The 27492-nt window shown below is 44.1% G+C and overlaps 1 protein-coding gene across 1 annotated transcript; it reads left to right on the top strand.

Annotated features, from left to right (window-relative positions):
* The first annotated feature begins 11326 nt into the window (after nucleotides 1–11326).
* Nucleotides 11327–22712, top strand: LOC309336650 (uncharacterized protein). Its single transcript, XM_081852752.1, has 4 exons — nucleotides 11327–11503; nucleotides 15281–15661; nucleotides 19221–19407; nucleotides 21313–22712. Exons 1-4 carry the CDS (start codon nucleotides 11342–11344, stop codon nucleotides 22698–22700), a joined length of 2118 nt encoding a protein of 705 aa, XP_081708878.1. The 5' UTR covers nucleotides 11327–11341; the 3' UTR covers nucleotides 22701–22712.
* The last annotated feature ends 4780 nt before the right edge of the window (nucleotides 22713–27492 follow it).

Here is a 27492-nt window from a genome sequence, read left to right on the forward strand (position 1 = left end):
TGTTGTGAAGCGCTTTGAGGCTTTTTCTTTAAAATATAAAGCGGTATAGAAATGAAATGAATAATGATAATGATAATTTCATTGCCAAAAATAAGAAACGGCACTTCAACATTCCATTGTGGCGATCGTAGCCTAGGTTTAAGGTGCCATTTAGCAATTAACTGATAGATATCTGAGTTTCTAATCCTGCCATGGAAGGATGTCATCAGCAGGGCTTCCTCTCCCACTAATAAGGCTGAAGGGGACTGAAGCACAAGATGGTGGTTGTGGAGCCTTCGTTTCCAGTATTTTCTCTTGATTATAATTATATCATCACTCCCCTCACCCTGGAAGAAATCCAGTTAACCGCTCCACCTGTTTCTTTGTTAGATCATTTGGTTGCAATGCCGTCGCACAAGAAGAGGAAGATAGATTTGGAGTGCCGCATTTTCAATAAGAAATGGACACAAGACTATTTCTTTTTTGGAGCTGAAAGGCATGCCCGTGTGCCTCATTTGTGGTGAGGCCCTTTCCATCCTGAAGAAGGCCAACCTGCAGAGGCACTACAGGACGAAGCACATCCAGTACGAGGAGTTCCAAGGGCAGCTGCGCGAGTAGAAGGTCAAGGCACTGAAAATGGACCTGCACGCACAGTTCAGAAACAGACTGCCAGGAACTGGGATTGCAAGTTGCCAATCTGGGAAACTTGGGCAAGCATCAACATATTCGGTTTCCATGCTTATGAATGTTGATTTGGATCAGATCGTCTGAGGTGTGGAAATATTAGGGGAAATATCTGCTTGACACCACCTTGGGATAGTTTTGACAGCAATTAGGGGAACTGGGAATATTTCTAGGTCCATCAGGGTTGATGGACCAGCAAATAGCTAGAGAGGATTAAGGTGTGTGTTGGTGGGGTGGGGGTGGAATTAGGCCTTGTTTCTTGTGTGGCAGATAAGAGATTCCATAGTTCTTAAGGGTGAAAGTTTGCTGCCTGTCAAAATGATGCTTGAGCCTTTTTTTTTCCTTTCAAAAAACCAAAACAAAACAACCCAAACATGGCAGCTGGTCTAGTCAAGCAGGAAAATATAAGGTTCATTTGTGAAGTTACCTGTTTAGCTCCGAGCTTTGTTTACATCTGTCCTTTTTAGCAAACAAATCCACATAATTGTTGGTGGCTGTCAATGTTCTTGTCAAATAGAACTAATTAAAAGTTTTTACTGTTAAAAAAAGTTGTGAAAAATACTTTCAGCTGAAGTTGCAAACACACTGATCCTGATCCCTGTACAGTCGTACCTTGGTTCTCAAATTTAATCCATTCTGGGAGTCCGTTTGATTCCTGGAACCGTACGAGAACCAAGGCACGGCTTCCGATTGACTGCAGGAGCTTCCTGCACTCAATCAGAAGCTGTGTCAGACATACGACTTCTGAAACATTTGAGTTGCAAGGCGTTTGACATTCAAGGTATGGCTGTATTACATATGCACTACAGTTGGGTTGAAACAGTTCTCTTTGCACTTACCTGATTTGCACTTAATAATTTATAATAATAATTTATTATTTATACCCCGCCCATCTGGCTGGGTTTCCCCAGCCACTCTGGGCAGCTTCCAACAAAATATTAAAATACAATAGTCTGTTAAACATTAAAAGCATCCTAAACAGGGCTGCCTTCAGATGTCTTCTAAAAGTCTGTTAGTTGTTTTTCTCTTTGACATCTGGTGGGAGGGTGTTCCACAGGGCGGGTGCCACTACCGAGAAGGCCCTCTGCCTGGTTCCCTGTAACTTGGCTTCTCACAGGGAGGGAATCACCAGAATGCCCTCAGCGTGGACCTCAGTGTTTGGGCAGAACAATGAGGGTGGAGATGCTCCTTCAGGTATACTGGATCGAGGCCGTTTAGGGCTTTCTAAAGGTCAGCACCAACACTTTGAATTGTGCTCAGAAACGTACTGGGAGCCAATGTAGATCTTTCAAGACTGGTGTTATGTGGTGCCAAGGGTGGAGAAATTCATACCTGGGGGGGCCAATTGCACATGTGGTCTGTGGTCCTCAGAATCCACCCCACCCCCTTCCATGGCTCTGCTTCGCACCTTAGCCAGCCGGGATGTCCCTTTAAACTCCTGACAATGCCTCCTCCTTGCCTGGATGGAGGGGAGAGCGTTGTGTGTGCATTTGTATCTCAGATATATCCTTCCCATACAAGGCAAAACTGTTCAAACTATGGCACTACCTCTTTTTTTGCTTTAAAAAGAAAGCATTGAAAGAAGGGTTGTTTTTTAAAATTTATTGCTTTATTTTTCACAACTTAATGCCAAGAAAAGAACTTCCCCTTTTTCCAGCCAGTGTGGTGTAGTGGTTAAGAGTTGTTACGGCAAAAATCTGGGTGCGAGGCTACTCTGCCACCCAGCTCATCGGACCAAGTCCGTGGGTCCCTGCGGAGGAAAATGAGCTCAGCCGGAGACAGGAGCAAACTGCAGAAGATCCAAGTTTATTGCGCAACAGGTTCAAGGCGAGATTGAACAGTGAGAAAGGGGTGACATGAGTTTTTGAAACTCCCTCCATGTCCCAGAATACAGTGCAAAACACGTCATGAATACATCACAGAAAGGTGGGGTTACACAGATCAGCAGTTCAGTAAGGTAGGGGTTGCACAGATTAACATATGGAGGAGGGAGGGGGGAATATGCAGAGCTGGAGATATGCACAGATAAACACTTCCTGGGGATGAAAAGACAATGGTCTCAAATATGCATAGTCTGCCACCTGACATTGTCTGGAGGAAAGGCTGATCAGAACAATTTGAAAGGATTAAGGTCTTGACACTTTGCTTGAGGGATTATGCTGGACAGGGGAGATGTGATGGAGTCCTAGAGTAATTGAGCAAACTGGCACGCTGATTTTCTATGAATTTTATAGATTTTAGTCCCTTTTGACAATTGGAAATAAATTGATATATTGTAGCGAAGAAGAAGGTGAAGAAGACATGCCCCCCCCCTTCCGTAACAGTCCCCCATTCGGAGATAGATTTGCATTAAAGTTCTGTAAGAACTTGCAAATCTTTTCTCCGCACCCTAAATCTCGGTGAAGGTAGGGGTGCCGTGTGAGTGGGAATAGGCCCTAATGGAAAAGGAGGTGGGTTGAGCAGGGCAACAAAGGAGGGAGCAACACGGACCAATACAATGTATGTGTATGTTATATAGATATGCACTAAATAATAACTTTGTATCTATCGTACTAGATGTGTGGGTTTGTGCAAACCTGAAGGGGACTTGCAAATCATGCCTCCTAAGGCCATTTGCAAGTATAGTAGTGCAGATAGCCGGATATAGGATATCGCATAAAAGGACACCTGTTGTATTTTGTTCAATAGTGGTCTATGCTTTACATTTAGCAGGAAGGTCCACTACTGACTGAAAAAAATGCAGTTTGCTTTGTCCCCCGCCATTTTTGTGTTCTCAGGTGTCACGGTAGCTTTTCTGTGGTCTCACAGTAGTGGCAATCCCTGGTGAATCCACTTAGGGCTTTCATATTAACCATGTTGCCTGGCACTCACCACAGCTGCCACAGGTTTGGACACGTCCTGAGGGAAATGTCCTTGCCTTGGCTTCCTATGGGGGTTTTATTACTGTAGGCTCAGGTCTTGCAGTCATGGGAAGTTGCTCACTTGCACTTTAAGGACCAAAAGCTAATTGCAGCCTGGATACACTTGCCCAATTCAAACTGAGTCCAATTTGAATTTATCTTGCCCCATGGTTCTCAACTTTTCAACCAATCTATTAAAGCAAAACCATTCTTAAGGGGCATTTCTCCAAATAAGTCAATTTAACTCTATAAGGGATTATTCCGGCTAAACCAAAGCATATACACCGTCCTGAAGCTTCTCCTTGGTAAAGTGGGTTTTAGCACATTTTTTAAAATGGGTAGGGAAGTTGGCAGAGTGCCAGGTGAAACAACGAAATATGGTAATAAATTTATCTAAGTCTAAACATTGGACTACATAATAGCCTGATCTGTTAAAAGGTATAAAATGTATGAGGATCCTCCACTGGGGTGTAAGGAATAAGACATTAGACATAAAACACTTACACACAAAAATAGCCACAAAATAGCCCCCCCATTTGTGGAAATGACACACTGTCAGACACATTTCAACATTCCTACGTAATAACACATAATACAAAACAAACTAATTAAATATCAGTTGCATATCTTGAGACAATTGGGATATTTTATGTATCTTGAGGTTCAAAAGTCAGAAAATGTCCTTGTAATTCAACTCCACCCCCCTTTGTCAGCCCCACTCCCCCCCGCAGTCTATATCCTTTGAAAGAGATAGCTGTGGCCACTTTGAAACTTTTGTGTCTTCTGCTGTTGCAGGTGGTGGCGAAGCTTTTTCATCATAGGTCTGTAGTAACACATCTGTAGAAGTGACGTCCTGTAAGGGGCAGGGTTTTGGAGACTTAAAAGACAGGAGTTAGTAAGGGGAAGGGGCAAAAGGATGTCCTTCAATTTACTTGGGAAGCTGCAAATAATAAAAACCTTAGCGGATTAAGCATTTCATTCATTCCAATATTATTATCACATTTCCATATAATTACTGTTATTATCTGCTAAGTTTGTTTGCTTTCCTTCACTTTGGAGAGAAAGAGAACTGTAAAAAAAATACAAGGTTAAAATAATAATAAAACACAAACACACACACACAGTGACCTATGAGGAACGAAAAATAAATAAATGCTAAGACACACAATTTTAAGAAATCTGAAGTAACAATGAAAATAAAAGAGTGTTTCTTGATGTGACAACATCGGCTAGAATGTTAATAGCAAAATACTGGAAAATGACTTAATGGCAATTTAAAGTTCTGCAAGTACCTTGAACTAGCCAAAATGACAGAATTAATAAGAAATGCTCAGGCAAAAGGTAAACAAATACCATTCCACAAACAATGTTTGGTGATGCTTCGATTAATTTCATAGACATCATGGAAAAACGGATTAAATAAATGGAAACAGATTATTTGTAACTTTAAAAGTGTCAAAGCCACGAAGAGATGGAAGTCACTAATACAGCAGGGATTTCACAGAACAGAAAGAAAGTTAATACAGCAGGGATTTCACAGAACAGAAAGAAAGTTGTTGTGGGAGAAAAAGGGACAAACACTTTGTTATCGGGGTTCACATATCCTGTTAAAAGGGAAAATTATTTCATGTGAGAAGCCTGTCAGGAAATGCTGTTCCTAAAATGCACACAAAGTAAGTCTGTGATTTAAATCCCATTGAGAGGTGGAATTCTTTGATATTTACCTGTGAAAAGAATTTGGCATGTTAAGATTTCAAACTTGGGACACATTAAGGGTGAGTTCTCTCAATGGTTCCAAGTTTTACATAAACCTCCTCTCCCCCCCTCTACAGTTCCCCCTCCTTCCTCTCTCTCTCTCTCCTTTTCCTATCTTTTTTTTTTTTTTTAAGCTGATCTAGTCTCTGTGCATGTGCGGAGTTCATGTCTCAGCAAATCTTTTTACTATTGAAATGTTGCATCTTTTGGCAAAATTAGAATTTGAATAAGGGAAGAGTAAGGAGAAGATTTTAAAAGAGGGTTAGATTTAAAACAAAAAAGAGAAACTCAGCAATTGAAGTATTCACCAACAAAAGCTAGTAATTTCAGCCCAAGCAAAGAGACTGCTTCCTTTATGTACAGTAAAGGGCTAATATCCCTCTGGCCATTCGCGGAACAATGCCACGCCCTTATATATGGGAAAAAAAATGGCCAGAGAGTCAGAATTCATAGGATTTATTTTATATATATATATATATTTATATTTTTAACATTCTAAGTTTTCGGCCTTACCATTTGCAGACAAAAATTTTCCTGCCCCTTTATTTACAGGATTGGTCAAGGCCCATATGTATTTGTCTGATTTTTAAATAGTAGACAAAATGATAAACACTGTAATCACTCAAATGCTTGATATTACCAGTTGTGCTTCAAAACATCACAGCTTCACCTCTCACCTTTTTAAAACTAAAGAGCTAGGCTGAATTTCAACTCCATCACCACACCAGAATTTAAGAATTACCCTGCAATGCTTGCGGACACATGTCCTTCCACACAGCCACAAATTGGGAGGGTTGAAAGGGTCCCTGGGGTCATCTAGTCCAACCCTCCAAAATAAAGGGTTCACAGCAAGATTTCACAGCAAGATTTGTACTACACACACATACTTATGTACACAGGCACTACTGGGGAAGAGAGCACAATCAGTGCTCCTATCATGTACTAAGGAAGAGGAAAATAAAAATTCCCAACTTTATACAGAACCCTTTAGCAGATCTTGAGATTAGTTTGAGTGAGTTTGCTTCCTTTAAGTTCCTAGAGAAATTATCTTTAAAGGAAGATTGAAGTGAACATTTTTCCTAAGAGGGAGAGGATCTCTTATAAAGCATAGTTAAAACAGCCTCCTTGCCTCTTCAAACACCTCCTTGCCTCTTCAAACACCACCAGTTAACCTCCTTGCCTCCTTGCCTCTTCAAACACCACCAGTTAACCAGCCGGCCAACGCAATTCGGGCTTGGCGGAGGCGGTGCTGGCGGGCCAGATTTCAGAACAGAGGTTCTCTAATTTTGCTTCGATAATAATTTGTGGCCAGGAATCGTCTTCCAATACGTGATGACAAATTGGAGAGGAGAGTCAGGGTCCTTCTGAGACTGAGATGGCTTTCTAGAAGCCTTCTTCCCAGAGTGAGCCCGCTCGCGTTTGGAAGCCTGGGTACCCATTTTATGTTTTACGCGTGTCTAGACAGAAAGAGGGAAGAGAAAGGGTGGTAAGGATTGGTATATCTAGGAGATTGATATACTTAATACGGGATTTATAGTAAAGAGGGGTCTTTAGTCGCTTGGCAACTTCCTTAGAGGGTTTTTAAAGAGCTCTAGCTATCCGGTATTCCTTCCTATTTCCTTAGTCAATAACCTGGGGTCCTTTTCCACTCTGCCGATCCCGCCCAATTCCTCATGGGCTATCCCTCCTGGCAACCTCCTACCTATCGTCAATCTCAGGAAAAGGGGCCCTACTGAACGCCCGCGCCATGCGGTGCCAGATCGGGTGATCCCTGGATAGAGTTTTGAACCGAAAATCCCCCTTGCTTTTGGAAGCGGGCTCACGCACGATACACGTGTTACGTGGCACCGACCAGTGCGGCTGGGATTGATACAGAAAGCAAGACCCCTTCCTGCCCCCTCCGTAAGGGCGCTCGGGAAGTTCGGAAGAAGAACTCCAGCCCCTTGCTTTCAACTGGGATACCCATTGCGGAGAGTCGGCTATCTTTCAAGTCGGGTCTCTCCGTCTTACTTTCGGACTCCCAATTGGTGCGGCTGGCTGGAGGGTTTTTAGAGAAAGAGATAGAGCTCAGAACCCCCCTTTCGGGTCGAGCAGCAGTCCACGGTCTCTCTCACCAATTGGACCAAGAGACAGGCGAGAAGGAGCGATAGAGAGGAGGGCAGAGAATTCAGTTGCCAGGAGATTTCCACCCCTTTCCCACCAGTGCACTGGATTTTTCCTTTTCCTTATACTCACGTGCCTTCTATGATGATAAGCCGGCTGGATCCCTCTTTGCTCCCCGGCTGAACTCCTGGGGCTTTCGATTACCGCCCGGAAGATGGCCGGGGGTCCAAAGGATCTTCCCAGGCAAAATGGCCTGGTGCCGGCTGAAGATTTCGGGGCCCCCGGTCAGCAACGCGGGAGAACCGCATGCCCCACGTTGTGGGCGCCAACTGTTACGGCAAAAATCTGGGTGCGAGGCTACTCTGCCACCCAGCTCATCGGACCAAGTCCGTGGGTCCCTGCGGAGGAAAATGAGCTCAGCCGGAGACAGGAGCAAACTGCAGAAGATCCAAGTTTATTGCGCAACAGGTTCAAGGCGAGATTGAACAGTGAGAAAGGGGTGACATGAGTTTTTGAAACTCCCTCCATGTCCCAGAATACAGTGCAAAACACGTCATGAATACATCACAGAAAGGTGGGGTTACACAGATCAGCAGTTCAGTAAGGTAGGGGTTGCACAGATTAACATATGGAGGAGGGAGGGGGGAATATGCAGAGCTGGAGATATGCACAGATAAACACTTCCTGGGGATGAAAAGACAATGGTCTCAAATATGCATAGTCTGCCACCTGACATTGTCTGGAGGAAAGGCTGATCAGAACAATTTGAAAGGATTAAGGTCTTGACACTTTGCTTGAGGGATTATGCTGGACAGGGGAGATGTGATGGAGTCCTAGAGTAATTGAGCAAACTGGCACGCTGATTTTCTATGAATTTTATAGATTTTAGTCCCTTTTGACAATTGGAAATAAATTGATATATTGTAGCGAAGAAGAAGGTGAAGAAGACATGCCCCCCCCCCCTTCCGTAACAGAGTGGTAGTCTTGTAATGTGGTGAACCAGGTTTGTGTCCCCGCTCCTCCACATGCAGCTGCTGGGTGACCTTGGGCTAGTCACACTTCTCTGGAGTCTCTCAGCCTCACTCAACTCACAGAGTACAGTGGTACATACGCTTCAGGTTACATACGCTTCAGGTTACAGACTCCGCTAACCCAGAAATAGTACCTCGGGTTAAGAACTTTGCTTCAGGATGAGAACAGAAATCGTGTGGCGGCGGCACAGTAGCAGCGGGAGGCCCCATTAGCCAAAGTGGTGCTTCAGGTTAAGAACAGTTTCAGGTTAAGAACGGACCTCTGGAACAAATTAAGTACGTAAATACAGAGGTACCACTGTATTTAACAACAAGTACTTGAAAGACCAAACCGTGATGTAGCCGTGCTCTTTTCCATCCCTTTCCAAGAATTGCAACAATCTGTTCCTCCAATTGGTTCTCCCTTCACTGCAGTCAAGTGAAGGCAACCAACTATGCCCTGGGGGCCCGATCTTTCTCACTGCCAATGAAAATGAATGAATAGAAGGAGAACCTATGCATGTGTCACCGACACAAAAACTTTGGATATGCACTCTGTAAAATAATGAAAGTTTACTCCCCCCCCCCATCCCCACTTCTCAACTCCCCAACCTTATACTGTATGCAACATTATAGTCTGTCTGTGTGTGAATTTTGATGATATCCAAAGTAACAGAGTAGCTTATAGCTAAGAAGCAAAATAGCTGTTCTAGGTGATAGTTCCTTTTTACAGACTACAATGTCCAGACTCTTGGTATTCAAAAGAACCTTACTTTCATAAACATATAACTGAGAAAAATATATTTACAATCTCATGCTTATTCAAACACGGGCATGTTCTCACTTGAATTGTCTTACAGTTTCTTACAAAAGGTTTTTACTTTCACCTCAGCAGTAATTCTGTTTTTGAACTTTTGAGCAGTAATTTTGATCAGCATTTAGTGATCTTCCACTGTTTCACTTCAGACAGATCACACTGACACACAATAGTATCCTGAGACATCTCTCTCAGCAGCACTTCTCCCTCATGCACAGAGAGAGAAAAGAACAGAAAAGCAGTTAAAAACAACAGTTACTGGAATAACAGTCTCAACAGAATGGAATGTCTCCCTCATGTGACTAACACACATGAGGGCTACTGTCAAAGGAAACTCCATCTTAAAACATTCTCATTTATGGAAATTAAACCATCATCCTTAGCACTTTCCCCAGACTTAGAGAAACCAGCGAGCCTTAAAACTAGGAGAGCAAAAAGCTCAAAGACAGAGGGCACTTAGCGGCACCCATAGAGGAGATGATTATGATGATAGCTCCATTGATGTCAGTGAGCTTATTCTGAATAAAACAACCTATTGCTTTGTAGACCTCAGATCTCCAGAGGAGGAAATAAGGGGATTTGTGTCAGGGAACAGCTTCCAAACCCTGCTGCCAATGCATTCTCCTCCTAGCTACACTTGCTATTCACAGTTCATTGTCTTCTGGATCAGTGCCTTAATCTTTTGTAGATTCTGTATATCAGAGCATAGCCATTGAGGTGTCCCCAGATGTTGGTGTCCAGTTCCCATCAGCTTCAGCCAGCTGGGATGACAGTCAAGGATGATGGAAGCTGTAATCTGGACCTCACCACCTGGACTCTGCTGCCCTATATCCTTCCCATTGAAACAAATGTGAAAATAAATTTTGGACGCTATAGATTTAGCCTGGTCTGGTGCATGCAGTGTCTTTTGTTTTGCAGCTGCATGATTTGTGCTTGTATAGTGGTGGCCATTGGCTATAAACAATAAAATTTATAGATACAGTAGATTGAACTGCAAAAAATAAGTAATAAAATAATAAAATGATTATTATTTTTTTGGTCCTCACTCCCAAATGGTGTGTGTGTTTTTGGTTATATTGTGCTTTTGGTTATATTGGGGGTGGGGGTGGAGAAGTATGAAGGCGAAAACTGCTCCCCTCCTCTGCTAAATGGATGCAGGAGACCAGAGGCAGCGAATGAAAAAGCAGGGAAAGAGAAACCCTCCAAGTGCCACTATTTTCCAGGGATGTCCCTGATTTAGAGAAGCTGTCCTGGTTTCTGATTTGATCCCAGAATGTCCCGCTTTTCCTTAGGGTCTCCCTATTTTCATTGAAGAAATGCTGGAGGGAATGGAGTTATCCAACCCACGGGCCCTCTGAAGGCAATCCTGTATAGGAAGGTTTTTTAGGAAGGAAGTCTAAACAGAGTTAAATTTGAGAAAATTAGGATAAGATTGTATATTCGTGTTGAAAAATTAATAAAAATTGTTTTTTTAAAAAAGGAAAGTTTTTAAATGTTTAATGTTTTATTATGTTTTTATACATGTTGGAAACTTCCCAGAGTGGCTAGGGCAACGTAATAAGATGTGTGGTGTATAAATAGTAAAATTATAGTTATGGAATGGGAGGTCCCTATTTTCATCAGATTGGGTCGGTTGCTGGAGCTAAGTGATTGCATGATCCCAACCAGCAGAGCTGGGAACTGGACTGCCTCCTCCAGCTACACATTCGGGCTGCAGGCATAGCTGTCAACCTTCCCTTCTTTTGCCGAAAATTCCCTTATTCCAGTGCCATTTCCCAATGCTGTCCCGGATTGTTAGATATCCCGTAGACTGTCCCCGGGACAGGTGAGGCTGCCGATCCCTTATTTTCAAATCTGAAAATTGACAGCTATGGCTGCAGGGTGGCATCGTCCCAGCTTTCTGAAAATATTTGCTGATAAGGAGACCATTGACTGCACATCAGATCACAAGGAGACTTATTTGTGCAACATTCTGGATATCCGAGAAGATGCCAGGTAGATTCCAATGATACAATAAATGTTGAGGGACAGCGCAAGGGGGCGCATCCAGCCTCGCAGCCCCCCCGGGCCCAACCCACAGCCAGCGAGCTCCGATGCCCAGAGAGGCAGGAAAGGGGGCCAGCCAGGGGGACTCGAGAGCGGCTGCCCTTTCCTGTCCCCGCCGAGGAGAGCGGAGGAGCAGCGGCCCCGTGGCCTGGCGAGTTTCCCCGGAGAGGAGCCGGATTCCGCTGCAGGGACGGAGCGAGGAGTCCGAGGTGCAGGAGGCAGGAGGGGGAGAGCAGGTGGGCCTGGCAGGATCAGGCCCCGAGTGGAGTCAGGGGCTGCAGGGCGCCCCCCCCCCCCAAGGGGGCAGGAAGGGGAAGGGGCGCAGCGGAGGGGCAGGGCATCTGCAGGAGGGCACAGGGGCCCACATCTCTGGCTCAGGCTGGCCCGGACCCTGCCGGAGCCCCTGGGGAGCTGCTCCCTTCAGTCCTGAGCTCAAGGGGCAGAATGAGGGCTCCAAGGCAGCTGCTGCTTCCCGGTGGACGATGCATAGAGTCGCTCACGGATCAGCGGCGTAGCTGGGGCTTTTGCCGCCCCTCTCCCTGTCCCTCAGCAGGGAGCCCTGTCCTCTTCCACGGTCCTCCCCACGGCGGAGAGGGAAGGGGAGGCAGGGGGGAAGTGCAACAGGGAGGTGTCCCTCTCACCCTGCAGCCCCCTGACACCCTTTGCAGGCCACTACTCCTGCCCCCCTTCCTCTGCCAGTGCCATTGATGAACCTATCGCCCTCCTTCGTGAATTGGTCAGATCGCCTTTGAACGCTCTCTTTTCTCTTGTAGTAATGATGTCCATCAGATTCATTTCGCAAGGAAATGGCTTCTTTTGTCTTCCCCAAATCAAGGTCCACTGTGCCTACACATGGAGGCTCTGTTGATCTGTCACGGCTAATAAAACAGCTAATAGATCTATTTCCCGGAGAAGGCACCTGATCTTTTCCGAAGCTGTCAAAGCTAGTGACCTCTTGTGTCTGCGTGTAAATCAGTGAGACAGGCTTAAGCCTGTTTCATTAATTGTTTTATTTCCACCTTCCTCAGTAAGGCTGCAGAGTTTTCAGATGAAGGCTGAGGGTTGAAGTGGGTGACAGTTTAGAGAATGCAGAAGGAGGATTCTTAAGATGTGTGGCATATGGAAATGAATTAATGATAATAAAAACGCTGAAGACAGTATTGTAAAAGACTGAGGAAGGCGAAATTGAAATTAGCTATTCATGTTCAGATTTCCAGTTACAGATAGGTAGCCGTGTTGGTCTGCCATAGTCAAAACAAAACAAAATCCTTCCAGTAGCACCTTAAAGACCAACTAAGTTAGTTCTTGGTATAAGCTTTCATGTGCATGCACACTTCTTCAGATACTTCTTCAGATTATTACTCATTTCATTTCTATACTGCTTCATATTTCTAATTTTTTTTATAATAAATTTTATTAAAATTTTCACAATATCTCCAATCATACCATTTTCAAAATCACATATTTTGACTTTTTGAACCTCCCTCAGCTCCTCTGACAATCATCCGTAATTAAATTTCTACCTTCACATTCCTTAATTATAGTATCGCCTTCAAGTAAAATCTTTCTATCCTCGTTTACATTCTTGCAATATTCCTTATTTTTTTTCACAAAGCTTCTTTAAAACACACTAGCGTTGTTTGTTCCTCTAGGAACTTGTGGTCTCTTTGAAGTCTGATTTTTCCAGTTAATTTATCTAGTTCTGCGTAATCTGTTAGTTTTTTTCTCCATTCTTCCAAAGTCGGTAATTCTTCTTGTTTCCATTTTTGGGCCATCAATGTTCTCGCTGCTGTTATTGCGTACTGAAAGAGTTTACAGTCCCTCTTATTTATTTCATTTCTAGTTATTCCCAGTAGGAAGGTTTCTGGTTTCTTTACAAAGCTATATTTCAGCATTTTCTTTAATTCATTATATATCATTTCCCTGAACCCCTTCACTTTCTTACACTCCCACCACATATGAATAAAAGTACCCTCTTTCTCTTTACATTTCCAACATTTGTTACAGGTTTTATACATTTTTGCCAATTTAACTGGTGTTATATACCATCTGTATACCATTTTCATAACATTTTCTTTTAACATAGTACATGCTGTAAACTTCAGATTTTCATTCCATATTTTTTGCCAGTCTTCCATATCAATACTATACCCTAAATCTCTGGCCCAGTGAATCATTACAGATTTAACTTCCTCATCCATCGTGTGCCATTCCAATAATATTTTATACATTTTTGAGATTATTTTACAATCATTGTTAACAGTTTCCGTTTGAAATTTCGAATCTTTTTCTTTATACCCTTTTTCTTTCACATCCTTTTTAAACATATCATTTATCTGGTAGTAGTGCAGCCAATCAAATACATGTTCTTTTACTTGCTCGTATGGCTTCAATCTCCATTTCTCTCCTTCTTTTACCACTAAATCTCCGTAAGTAATCCAATTACTCCTCATATTAATTTTCTTGACTCCCATAACCTCTAATGGGGATAACCAATGTGGAACCCCCATTTCTAATAGATTTTTATATCTGCCCCATACTTCAATTAACGATTTCCGGAAGAAATGGTTTTCAAACGATTTATAACCTTTTTTCTTCTCTTGCCATAGATACGCATGCCACCCAAATCTGTTATCTGCTTCATATTTTTAAGAAAAAAAATCTAATTGAGAGAAATCTCATTGCAGTTTGTGTCCATAGGATGTTGAGAACATTAACTCTGTAGATCCAGGAGTTCTCTCCTCCTGATAGACTTAGATTTGATTGTTCTTTCCGATAGAACAGGAGGAACGAAACATTTATGGGCTTAAAGCTGCATTAATTCTGGAGGCCACATTCCAGTGAGCTTTGAGGCCAATGTATGCACATGCATGCGCACACAGAAAAGAGATGCAGACCATAAAGTCACATGCACACACGCCAGAGGTGCTGCACACACTCACAGACACGCCATCTAGCATACATACAAGTCTTGCAAACACAATCAGTATGTTTAGACCTTCCAACCCCAGTCTTGGGGGGAGGAGAAATAAGAGCACAAGAAGGCCCTGCTGAATTAGCAATGAGATCTGTGGGAAAAAGACCCTTCTGATTGTTCTTTAGAAATCCTCTTTAAAGAGCAGCCAGAGGGATCATTTATTTTCCTTTTGCCCCATTTCAGCACTGTGCTGGTTTGTGCTGAAATTGGAGTTGAAAAGATCTCTCTAAGGGCCCCTTAGGCATCTTTCTCTCCAGGACAGACAGAGATCTTCATCCTATGATCAGATCAGGAGATGGAAACGGCAGGGACTAGCAGGACACACCCTGAGGCTAGGCAAGCCATATGCAGCCAGTGGACTGCAAGTTAGAATGTCTTCAGTAAAGAGAGTTTGTGACCATCAAATATAAAATATTTTGGAGTGGGTTGTTTGATTTTGTTGTTCAATATTCCTTTTGTCTGTTTGTTTCTTAGACTGTGCAGATACCATACATTTAAAGCATGTGGCTTCCCCCAGAGAACCACAGGACCTGTAGTTTATTGCTAGAGTTCTCAACACCCCTAACAAACTGCAGCTGGCAGGATTTCTTGGGTGAAGCCATGTACTTTAAGTGTTAGGTGGGTCTGTCACAGCCTTAATCATATACGAAGATCTGTTGCTGCCTTTCCAACATGCTAGAAGTTGCAGCCAGGATCAGCATTCCCTGTCCACTGAACATGCTCAGTCCTCTCAATGGGTTGTTTTTGGATTTCCCTCCCTCTGCCTTGGTCCCCCCCCCCCCAAAAAAATATTATTTGTACTTCCATAAACCGTTTCCCCCAGTCTTTGGATAACTTCCCCTCGTCCTTGGGTGGAGTTGTTTGGGTGACATAAAGATTGTCATTCACATCCTGAACATTAGAAATAGAAAGAGTAATAATATATTTCAAAAACTGGCAAATGGTTAAAAAATGTGCTTTTGTTTTTATTCTTGGGTTTTATTTTACTTTGTGTTTATTTCTTTTCTAGCAGGGTGGCATAAAAATGGAAGAGCAGGGACCCAGGAGACCCATTCAAAGGGAGAGACTGGAGTGCAAAGGAAAGAAACCTCCTACCGGCCAAGTTGGGACCATCAGGGATCTTCTGCCTCGGGCAGATTTATGTCAGATTAAGCAGGAGCCAGAGGAGGGGCAGCCGCAGCAGCACTGGGAGGCCCAGAAGCAGGATTTCCTGAAGACGATGCAGCCCCCTCGTTCAAAGTGGGAAATCCCACAGGCTCCCAGTTCTCCCCACTCCGGGGATGGTGTCCTCTCCTTCAGGGGAGCTGCGGATGCCAGTCGGTGGCCCAGTGGGAGAGCAGGGGGGACAGACCAGACCCTGCTCCCAGACACTGAGGGGCTTCTGAGAAAGGTAAGTGCCCTCCTCTCACCTGGGTTTCCAGCACCTGGAGGTCACAGGTCCACTGCCTCTCGACATGGAGGTTCTGTTTACCTTTGGTGGTGAATATTCCTCCTCCCTGCTCTTTCTCTCTAATCCATTTTAAAAAGGCTTGCTAGACCAAACTTTCTTACACATGGGAGGTTTGCGATCATATCTCCTGATGTTGTTACTTTAATAAAGCAACCACAGGGGACTCGGAATTTCATCAGAGCAGAAGCTACGTCAGAAGAGGGGTCCTTCCACCAACCTCCATTTTCCTCCTCTAAATTTCCTCCATTTCCAAAATGCTCTTTTTGCTCCCCACTGGGGTAGAAATCTTGGCACGTCTTGCAGCCTCAGCACTGCCATGTGCAGTTCAAATAGAGTAACACTGGCCTACCTTGCAAGGTTGCTGCAAGATTTATTAAGATAATGGCCAGGTTCAGATGACTAAATCACAGCCTGAAAAGCTGGGTTAAAAATAGGAACAGTTTTTAATGCATTGCTGCAGCAAAGTTATGCTAAAGCCTAAGTTGACCCAAGTTTAAAACTAAAAATTCTAGCCGCCACCACAGTCTCCTGGCCCCCACAGCCAGAATGCATCACTCCAGGAAGGACCCCCACCCAACCTTTAGTGAGAGAGGGGAAAAGAGAAGGACTCCGCATGGGTAGTTGCACAAATTTACCAGCTGTGGTCTTGCACTGGCAGCAAGGCTAACAAACAGGGGAGCTGGGAACGTGCTCTTCCCATCTCTCCCTGCATCTGCCTCCTGACCTAATTGTCCCAGCTTACTTCATGATTTGGCCAGCCCTGAGGGTGAACTGTGATGAAACCAGGCAGTCTCTTATGAGCCATAACTAACAAACTTTCCATTTTGCCCAAACCAGGAAACTACAGCTGTCTGCTTTGGAATAAGCTGGGATATTAAGCTAACTTCAAACTGTGCTTGGTCAAAACAGGAAACTCTGGTTGATCAGTGGCTTCGTGGTTTGACTGATCCCACTGATAGCAGTAAAAATAGGAAGCCCTGTTGCGTTCGAAGGGGTTGTTTGGATAGAGTCTCTGATCAGCATGCCTAGCAGGACAGGCTTAAAAAGGTAAAGGGACCCCTGACCATTAGGTCCAGTCGTCACCAACTCTGGGGTTGCAGCGCTTATCTTGCTTTATTGGCCGAGGGAGCCGGCGTACACCTTCCGGGACATGTGGCCAGCATGACTAAACCACTTCTTGCGAACCAGAGCAGCGCACAGAAATGCCGTTTACCTTCCTGCCAAAGCGGTACCTATTTATCTACTTGCACTTTGACGTGCTATTGTACTGCTAGGTTGGCAGGAGCAGGGACCGAGGAACGGGAGCTCACCCCATCGCAGGGATGCAAACCGCCGATTATTATTACTTGCATCCTGCCTATCTGACTGGGTTGCCTCTGCCCATCTGGGTAGCTTCCAACAAAATAAAAAACATCAAAAATTTCCTTGTAAAAGGCTGCCTTCGGAAGTCTTCCATTTTGTAGAAATGGCCTTCAGTTTTAAAGAATTGCCCTCTTTAAGGAATCACGTGGTGTAAACATGCAAGTTGTCCTCTAGGTCCAAACACACACATAGTGGGAGCAAGCAGTGCTCCAATGTGCTTATCTTGAGAACTTGCCATCTAAGTTGTTTACTCCTGTTTCCCAAAAGGACAGGAGGGGGAGCAGAGGAGGAAATGGATGGGTTTGAAGGCTCTTTCCATCAGCTGCCTCTCTAACCTGAGGAACAAGAGCAAAGGGTGTTTGCAGGGCAGGAGGACAGAGGAGGAGGCAGCGAGGGCAGAGGGAGCAGTGGGCGGATCCACCGCCTCTCCCAGGGGGTTCAGATGCAAGCAAGGGGCTTCCTTCTTCTCCATGCAAGGGCCACCCATGTATTCAGAGCAGTCCTTGGCAGATTAACTCTTAGGTTCCAATTGATCTCCTCTCAGGCCACTAATGTGCATACCGTGCCAGCCTTAGGAAGGGAGGTGGGACAGGCAGGTGAAAGGAATTGGCAAAGGTGTTTGAAAATGGGTGGGGGCTCTTAGGAAGGGGGTGCCCGCTTGTGAATGAACTTTATTACGGTCACAGGCCAGGATTAAAAAAGCATATAGATAAAATAGCAGTTAGGATTTTTTTAACCAATAATTGTTAGAACAAATTAGGACATGGAAACAGGCATAGGATAAAACATCTAAATAAAATACAACATTAAACACGGATAATGGATGGATTAAAAAAACCTGATAATTAAAACAGATAAGAACTAAAAACAAAGACACACAGTTAAAACAACTGTAAGAGCATAAGAACTAAAAGACTCGCAGTTAAAACAACTATAAGAGACTGCAGAGTAGAAGCCTCTTAAATAGAGGACACTCACAACATTAGAAACTGCTGTGCAAATATGGTTAAAACAGACAATTAAAACAATGTTCAACGCTAAATTTAGAAACAATGTACAACAATAAACTGTCCCAGGGAGTTGTCTCAGAGTCACCCATGGAACCGTGTTTGGGGCTTTTCATGTCAGACTATTTTGAGTTGGGCGATGGTCTGCACCTACAGAAATGTACACAAAATCTGGCGACCATCCAGGTCATCTTTTGATCTTTGCCTAACAGCAAAAGGTCAAATTTTTGCTTTTGCGGGAGGTCGGCTATCCTCTCCAGTAGGGGATCCATGATCTTACTACGTGCCTCTTCATAAAAGGGACATTTAAAGAACAAGTGTTCTGGGCTTCCTATCTCTCCCAATGGACAGGTGCAAAGTCTCTGAGCATACGGGACCCTTCTAAAGGCTTCATCCAGGACCAGCGAGGGAAGAGCCGAGCCTCTGGCGAGTGTAAAGGCCCTTCTTGCATCCCTAGATACGAGAAAGAAGAGATATGCTGCCAGTGCGGCTATATCTCTCTCGATTTCTCCAATTCTATAGTTGGGGCACCTTGCACAGTCCTGCTGTCTCTCGGTGTCTAATATTCTTTGCCTGAACGTAGCTTTTGCCTGGCCCAAGCCCAGACTTAGAAGGGCTTGAAGGGCAAAACCCAGTTTCCGGAGGGTGTTCAGGACTGCAGTCTGCCAGCCCGACTGGAATTGGTCACAGAGGATCAATGGGGCTATACCTCGGGGGAGCAGGTTCAATGCCAGCCATTTGTAAATTGATGTTAGGCAGATGCTAGCCTCCACTCTCATCATCCCCGTTTCCAATCTAACCCATGCGTTTGAGACACATCTGGGGACTTGGAGGAGAGCTCTAAGAAGTCTAGATTGAACTCTCTCAAGGGGGGAGAAAGCAGAGGAAGGTGGAGCCAAAAAGGAACCATAGAGCAGTTGTGCCAAAGTTTTGGCCTTGTATAATTTTAGAGCTGCGGGAATGAAGAAACCCCCTTGTGCTCTGAAGAATTTAAGGATACAATTAGCGGTTTTTTCCGCTAGGGGGTGCCCAATTGGGGCTTCTCCAGGGGCAGCAGAATGTCTTGGGCAGGAGAATCCCTGCAGGGGCTCTCAGACTCCCTTGGCTTCTTCTTCTTCCCTCCCTCCCAGGAAGCTGCAACTTGCTCTGGATTCTGCGCTCCTCAGGAAGCTGAACCTGCAAACCTAGCTGAGACTGAACCTGCAACCCTGGCCAGGATGGAAGGAGGAAGATGGACGGTTGACCTGGTCAGGCTGTCTCCCGCATCCCTCCCCACAACCTCTGAGCATTCCCTCCCAGGACCCTTGGAGAAATCTGGTGAGTTCCAGGGGAGAGGAGATGGGGACAGGGATAGATGGTGGAGGGAGAAAGAGGAAAAGATGGAAAGGAGACAAATGGAAGTTCCTGGCAGGAAGAAGGAAGGGGTGAGGCCTTCTCCAAAGCAGCTCTTTGTTACTTGAATCCTTTTCCTAAAGTAGTGGGGGCAGATTTTCTTCCTCCAGGCTTTGAAATCTTAGGTGTTATTTCAATGGCAAGAATAATTGATGATAATGATGTTGCACACCAATCCTGAAAAATCGGTGAAGGGGAATGAAATGCTTCACATAATTATTTATAATTAATGTATTTAAATTGTTTCTATTACTCTTATTTTTTATAGACAGGGTCAGAATGATACATTCCACCAGCATCAAAACACAATAAATGCATGCACCTTCCCAGTTTGGTGGGGTTAAGGGACAAAGGACCAGTTATCATGATACACAATTCCTGTGGATGGAGGCTGTGCACTTAGGATTGGGCATATAAAGTCCAAGAGTGGCTGGTTTGATAAACAAACTGTGTAAACTTGCCAATCTTACAGACTGGGGTTGTTTGTGAAAGGGAGGAAGGGAGGGAGGGAGTGGGATTATAATTTATAGCGCCCCTGTGTAATGGCTTGTTTCTCACGCACAGACGCGAGACAACTCCAGTAGTAATTATCTCAGGTTTATTGCTCAAACTCACAAATCACTGTGGAGCTCGGTCTTCGGCCTGTTCATCCCAGCTTGCAGTTGCCGAGTCCTCCAGCAAAGAAGCCCCCACTTTCGCTTTCTTTTCCCCTCTTCTCGCAGATTCTCTCGAGCCTATGATTTTTTGGACAGGCTGTTTCCAGGGTCTCTGTGTCAGAGCTCAAACTGGAGATAACAGTCTGTCCCCCCCCCCCGTCGGCACCCCCTCTTCCTGCTCTTTGTTCTTTCCTCCTGCTGCAGCTTGGCTGCTCCTCTCCTGCTTCACATTCCAACCGATTCACATCTCTTGCGTTCTCAGGCTCTGTCAGCGGAGGCACGAGAGGCTTGAGATTCACAGAGCTGACACCCTGTAATTTTGTCCGTCCCTAAGCTTCCATGGAGATACTGTGGTACAACCTTGGTGCAAATTTCAAAATAAGTACACAAAGCCAACAAAGAGACTCAGAGGTTTATAGTGGCACCAGCTTTCCTGGTCAAGAGTCCACTTTGTCAGACTGCAGCCCACAAAAGCTTAGGCCATAATACATTTATCTGCTTATAAGGGCTGCAAAAGATGAATAAACAGAAGCGTAGTTCATCTATGGAATCTATCCTACAGGAGACAGTGATGGTCAGCAACTTGGATAGCTTGAAAAAAAGGATAAGACTGACGTCCCTGCTCTGCCCTCGCGGTCCTAGGCAATAATGCTTCTTGATACTAGTTTCTGGAAAGCACAGGAAGGCAGAGAAGACTCTTGTGCTCCAGTCCTGCTTGCCGGTTTCCCACAGGCATCTTGTTGGCCTCTGTGAGAAGAGGATGCTGGACTAGGTGGGCCTTTGCCTGATCCAGCAGGCTCTTCTTAGGTTCCAATATATTGCAATATTTTTACAGTTACATGTAGCACTTAAGTTTTATTTATTTCACAAAGGAGACACTGTTACTCGAGCCTGAGATCATTTCTTCACTTCAGAAAGAAAAAATAGATGTGTCTAATAAGCCAATTCCACCATAGATCTGTATTATAAAACGATGGTGCTTTATTAAGTTTGAATGGAGTGATCATGTGTTGCTCTTGCCACTATCTCATCAGCTTTCGTAAAATTTGGAACCTAGAGAGGATAGTGAAGAATGAAGGTGTTAAAACGAGAGAAGGTGCAGATTGGAATTGACATCTGTTCAGTTCCCTTTTTGTCTTTCATGAAAGTCTAACAGGATTCTCTTTCCTCCCAGACTCCCAAACAGGTGAGGAAGATGAAAGTCAGAATTCTATGGAGCCACATGTGAATTTATGGGGGAAAACAAAGAAATTGAGGATACAACAAAAAAGTCACAAAGGAGAGAAACTATTTGAATGTACGGAATGTGGAAAAAGCTTCAGTCGAAATGATACACTTAGAATACACCAACGAACTCATACATGGGAGAAACCATTTAAATGTATTGAATGTGGAAAAAGCTTCACTCAAAGTGGAGCACTTAGAAGACACCAACGAACTCATATAGGGGAGAAACCATTTAAATGTATTGAATGTGGAAAGGGCTTCAGTGAAACTGGAGCACCTAGAAGACACCAACAAACTCATACAGGGGAGAAACTATTTGAATGTACGGCATGTGGAAAGAGCTTCAGTCAAAGTGGAAAACTTAGAATACACCAAAGAATTCACACAGGGGAGAAACCATTTGAATGTTTTGAGTGTGGAAAGAGCTTCAGTGAAAGTGTAGCACTTAGAAGACACCAACAAACTCACACAGGGGAGAAACCATTTGAATGTTTTGAGTGTGGAAAGAGCTTCCGTAATAGTGGAGACCTTGGAATACACCAACGAACTCACACAGGGGAGAAACCATTTAGATGTATTGAATGTGGAAAGAGTTTTAGCATAAGCAGAACACTTAGATTGCACCAACGAACTCATACAGGGGAGAAACCATTTAAATGTGTTGAATGTGGAAAGAGCTTCAGTCGAAATGATACACTTAGAAGACACAAACAAAATCATACAGGGGAGAAGCCATTTGAATGTACGGCATGTGGAAAGAGCTTCAGTCGAAGTGGAAAACTTAGAATACACCAAAGAACTCACACAGGGGAGAAACCATTTAAATGCATTCAATGTGAAAAGAGCTTCAATGAAAGTCAAACACTTAGAAGACACCAACGAACTCACACAGGGGAGAAACCATTTGAATGTTTTGAGTGTGGAAAGAGCTTCCGTAATAGTGGAGACCTTGGAATACACCAACGAACTCACACAGGGGAGAAACCATTTAGATGTATTGAATGTGGAAAGAGTTTTAGCATAAGCGGAGCACTTAGAATGCACCAACGAACTCATACAGGGGAGAAACCATTTAAATGTGTTGAATGTGGAAAGAGCTTCAATCGAAATGATACACTTAGAAGGCACCAACGAACTCACACAGGGGAGAAACCATTAAAATGTATTGAATGTGGAAAGAGCTTCAGTACAAGTGGATCACTTAGAATACACCAACGAACTCATACAGGGGAGAAACCATTAAAATGTATTGAATGTGGAAAGAGCTACAGTCACTATGGAGCATTTAGAAGACATCAACAAACTCACACAGGGGAAAAATCACAGATACTTTAATAAACCGTATAGGGGCAGTGTGAGGGCGCAATTAGTGTTATGGAGCTGCACTGAAAATCATTGCTTTGTGACTGTAAGAGGCCCTTCTCAAAAAAACAAGCATCAATAGAATTTAAGCTATAGAATTTAAAACAAACAGATAATTACAAAAAAAGAAAGCAGTCTGGTGCCACATTGCGTAGGAGTTACTTTAACACACACTGCATGGGGCTGCCTTTAAAAAGAGCTCAGAAACTTCAATGGCTCAAAGAGCTGCAGACACTTTGCTGACCAGGGCTGGCTATAGGCAGCATAGGACTCCCATATGAGAACAGCTCCGTCTGCCTAATTATCTGTTTCTGGACACAATCAATGATTCCACAAGAAGAGGAAGATCGATTTGGAGTGCCGCATTTTCAAAAAAGATGGACACACGACTATTTCTTTGTGGAGCTGAAAGGCATGCCCGTGTGCCTCATTTGTGGTGAGGCCCTCTCCGTCTTGAAGAAGGCTAACCTGCAGAGGCACCACAGGACAAAGCACATCCAGTACAAGGGAGTTCCAAGGGCAGCTGTGCCTGGAGAAGGTCAAGGCCCTGAAAACAGACCTGTTGGGTAACCTGTGGCCCCTCCAGATGATGTGATACTGCAACTCACGTCTTCTTTAGCCGTTGGCCACGCTGGCTGGGGCTCATGGGAGCTGGAGTCCAAGGATCTGGGTCCACAAATGCCGGGGACATTTCAAATCTCTCCTCAGTCGTGAAGCCGATTGGGCGACTTAAAGCTGGTCACCATCTTTATGCAAAACCTCCCTCGCAGGGTTGCTGTGTGCGTGAAAGCAATATATCTTGTGGTGGGCTTGATGAGGGGAGTGTGGAACAGAAATGTAATTCATAGATAAGAAGACAGGAAATAATTCTGAATCTGACTGAAAATAAAGGATTCTTTGTCTCCAAATTGCATATAGCAAGCACCTGTGTTGTTGAACTCTAGCTGAAGTTTCAGCATCTGGTTCCTCAGCACTCTGCACTCTCTCTCTGGAAACCTCCGGCTGTCAGGTGACAGGAACCAGCCAATGCCTCCCAGTTCAGAAACAGTCTGCCAAGAGCTGAGATTGGAAGTGGACAACCAAGGAAACTTAGGGGAGCATTTTCATTTCCATGCTTATGAATATTTATTTGAATCAATTTGTCAGATGTGATCAAAATAGTAGAGAAAATTTATGGTTGACACCACCTTGGGACAGTTTTGACAGGAATTCGGGGAACTAGGAATATTTTTAGTTCCATCTGGGTTGATGGATCAGCAAATACCTAGAGAGGATTAAGGGGTGGGGGCGGGAATCAGGCCTTGTTTCTCATGTGACAGATAACAGACTCCACAGTTCTTAAAGCTCACCGTTTGCTGCCTCCCAAAATGATGCTTAAGTCTCCCTCCCAAAAAATAACAACTCAAACATGGCAGCTGGTCTTGTCAAACGGGCCAATATAAGGTTCATTTGGCAAGTTTGTTGTTGTTTAGTTATTTAGTCGTTTACGACTCTTCGTGACCCCATGGACCAGATCACACCAGGCACTCCTATCTTCCACTGCCTCCCGCAGCTTGGTCAAACTCATGCTGGTAGCTTTGAGAACACTGTCCAACCATCTAGTCCTCTGCGTTCCCCTTCTCCTTGTGCCCTCCATCTTTCCCAGCATCAGGGTTTTTTCCAGGGAGTCTTCTCTTCTCATGAGGTGGCCAAAGTATTGGAGCCTCAGCTTCACGATCTGTCCTTCCACTGAGCACTCAGGCCTGATTTCCTTCAGAATGGAGAGGTTTGATCTTCTTGAAGTCCATGGGACTCTCAAGAGTCTCCTCCAGCATCATAATTCAAAAGAATCAATTCTTCAGTGATCAGCCTTCTTTATGGTCCGGCTCTCACTTCCATACATCACTACTGGGAAAAACATAGCTTTTACTATATGGACCTTTGTTGGCAAGGTGATGTCTCTGCCTTTTAAGATGCTGTCTAGGTTTGTCATTGCTTTTCTCCCAAGAAGCAGGCACCTTTGCCAGTTTCCTCCATTCCAAAGCTATTTTCCCCTTGAAAAAGGACTCCAGGAAGTGTCCAGGGGTGACAATTGCTGAGCTGAGCCAAGGAAAGCCTAATCCCATCACCAAACTTGCCAAGGGGCCAGACATGCAAAGGAAGTTCTATTGTACTTTGGGTGATGGGGCTTCAGTGGTGTTTGCCTATGCTAATCTTATACCTGAGTCTTGCCCTGACTGTTGGAGATAAGCAGTGTCCAGTGCACAGCGGAATGATGAAAAGTACGTGCCAACATGCTCTATATATTACTTTATTTACTCTTCAAAGCTAGTAATTTACAGAAAAACATCTTCCCTCTGCCGGAGCAGAGAAAGCGTCATCTCTCCTCTAAAGCACGGAGAGAATCACACACTGAACTGCAAAGAACAGTGAAAAAAACAGGAAACCAGTGTACGTCACATCCAGTCTCCCTTTCCCGTGGGAAAACCCAACAGTACAGACTGTGAAATGTAAACACCTGTCTCGTGACAAGCACTTTCGCTGCACAGTGAAGAGAGCAGAAACCAACATCCTCCCCCTTTCTGTGAACACCACTGGGCAGCGTGTTCGTACAATATCAGTACAAACCCAACTTCTGTACATAGGTACAGTGTTGATCCCTTGATACAATCTTGGACAATACATCAGCAGGAATTTCATTACCTGGCATATAGGACACCGTTACGAGTCCCTTCTGAATACGTTCCCTAGCATGTTGCACCTTCAATTGTAAGTGCTTCGTGCTTTGCTTACAACCTTCAGAATTCAGCAAAGCCAAACATGCTTTGTTGTCCTGGTAAACCTGGATTGGACATTTGACAGGAATTTTCATGTCTTTGCACAATTGTAACAACCATTCACAATCCTTAAGTGAATAAGACAGTGCATTCAGTTCAGCTTCACAAGTACTTAAGCTAACTGTTGTTTGCTTCTTGCATGACCAATCAAATAGACCCTGATTGTACATATAGCAAACTCCAGACGTGCTTTTCCTGTCTGTAGTGTCACTTCCAAAACTTGCATCTGCAAATATCTCAAGACCACCAGACTTCTTATTGTTAAATCTGTCTGTAATGCATAGTGCCTTTTAAATACCGCGCTATGCGTTTCAGAGCTTTCCAATCCTTAACAGTAGGATTGTTGACTTGTCTGCTTAGCAAATTACAGCTAACAGCAATGTCTGGTCTTGAACATCTGGCAATGAAGTTTAGCTTGCCTAGCACACTTCTGTACAGTGTAGTGTCAGAAAATGCTTCTTCAGTGTCATCTACCTGATAACCTGTTATCATCGGTGTGTCTACAGGGTTAGCATCCATCAGGTTCAGTTTGCTTAACACATCAGCAATTTTCCGTGACTGGTGTACTAGAATGTTACCATCTTGATCTCTCTCTATTTCTAGAGATAGGTAGTTGTTTACCTCACCAAGATCTTTCATGTCAAAGTGTTCTTTCAGTTGAGCTAGGGCGTTATTGTACATTGTGACATCTTCCCAAAAGAATAAAAGATCATCAACATAAAACAAACAATACAGTTTCTTTTGCCCCTCCTCTTTGACAAATACACATGGATCAGATTTCCCTTGCTGAAAACCTAGAGAAAACAATACTTCAGTGAGTTTTGTGTGCCAACACCGTGCACTTTGTTTGAGACCATAAAGGGACTTTTTCAGAGCACAAACAAATCCCTGTTTTACCTGTACGCCATCAGGTGGAAGCATATAAAGTGATTCATCTAGAGATCCGTACAGAAAAGCTGTATTCACATCATGGTGACTAATGTGTAGATTTTCCTCTGCAGCTAGCTTGAGCATAAGCCTAATGCTCTCATACCTCACTGTGGGTGAGTAGGTCTCGTGATAGTCTTCACCTGGTACCTGTGCAAAACCTCTGGCTACCAGTCTGGCTTTGTGTCTGACTATCTTGCCATTTTGATCAGTCTTCGCTTTGAAGACCCATTTGCTTCCAAGCAATTTCATTCCTGGAACTACTGGAACAAGTTCCCATGTTTTGTTCCTTTCCAAGGAATCAAGCTCAGCCTTCATGGCATTTAACCATGGCTCAGCTTCCTTTGAATCCAAATCCTGGATTTCTTGGAAACTTGAAGGTTCAAAAACCTTCTTGGAGCTTTTAACAGCTGTTACTGCTATCTTAGCAAACTCATCAGCAAATCTCTTTGGAGGTCTGCCTTTTGTGGCTCTTTGTGACCTGCGAATTAGCCTTAAGTCTTCAACACTCTCCTCTTCCTTCTTAGGAGAAAAGTGACCTATTGTGAACAATGGTTCCTCCAATTCTCGATCAGAGCTTTCAGAGGGTCGCACAGAGGCTTTCGCACTCTTGAAATCCTCTGAATCACCTGATTCAGTTTCAGACTCAGAATCAGAACCTTCATCAGTGGGTGTGGGTTGTTGTGGTTGCTTTTGACTATCCTCAGTCTCATCACTGTCATCAGGATAACATTGGAAAATTCCCACATTCTCCCCCCACTTGGCATTGTACTCAACACTTCTTGTGAGCTTAATTTGCTTAGAGTCAGTCATCATGACTCTGTAAGACCCTTTCTGATAACCTAGAAAGATACCATGCAATCCACGCTTGTCTAACTTGGAGTTTTGTGGTGAGTGAACCCACATGTCAGAACCAAAAATTTTCATGTGTTTGATGTATGGCTTCTTGCCAAACATCTTCTCATAGGGGGTACAACCAATCGCTGAAGATAACCTGCGATTATAACTGTAAGTGAAACATG

Source organism: Podarcis erhardii (genome assembly GCF_964252035.2).
Source record: "Podarcis erhardii genome assembly, chromosome: 2".
Taxonomy (NCBI): Eukaryota; Metazoa; Chordata; class Lepidosauria; order Squamata; family Lacertidae; genus Podarcis; species Podarcis erhardii.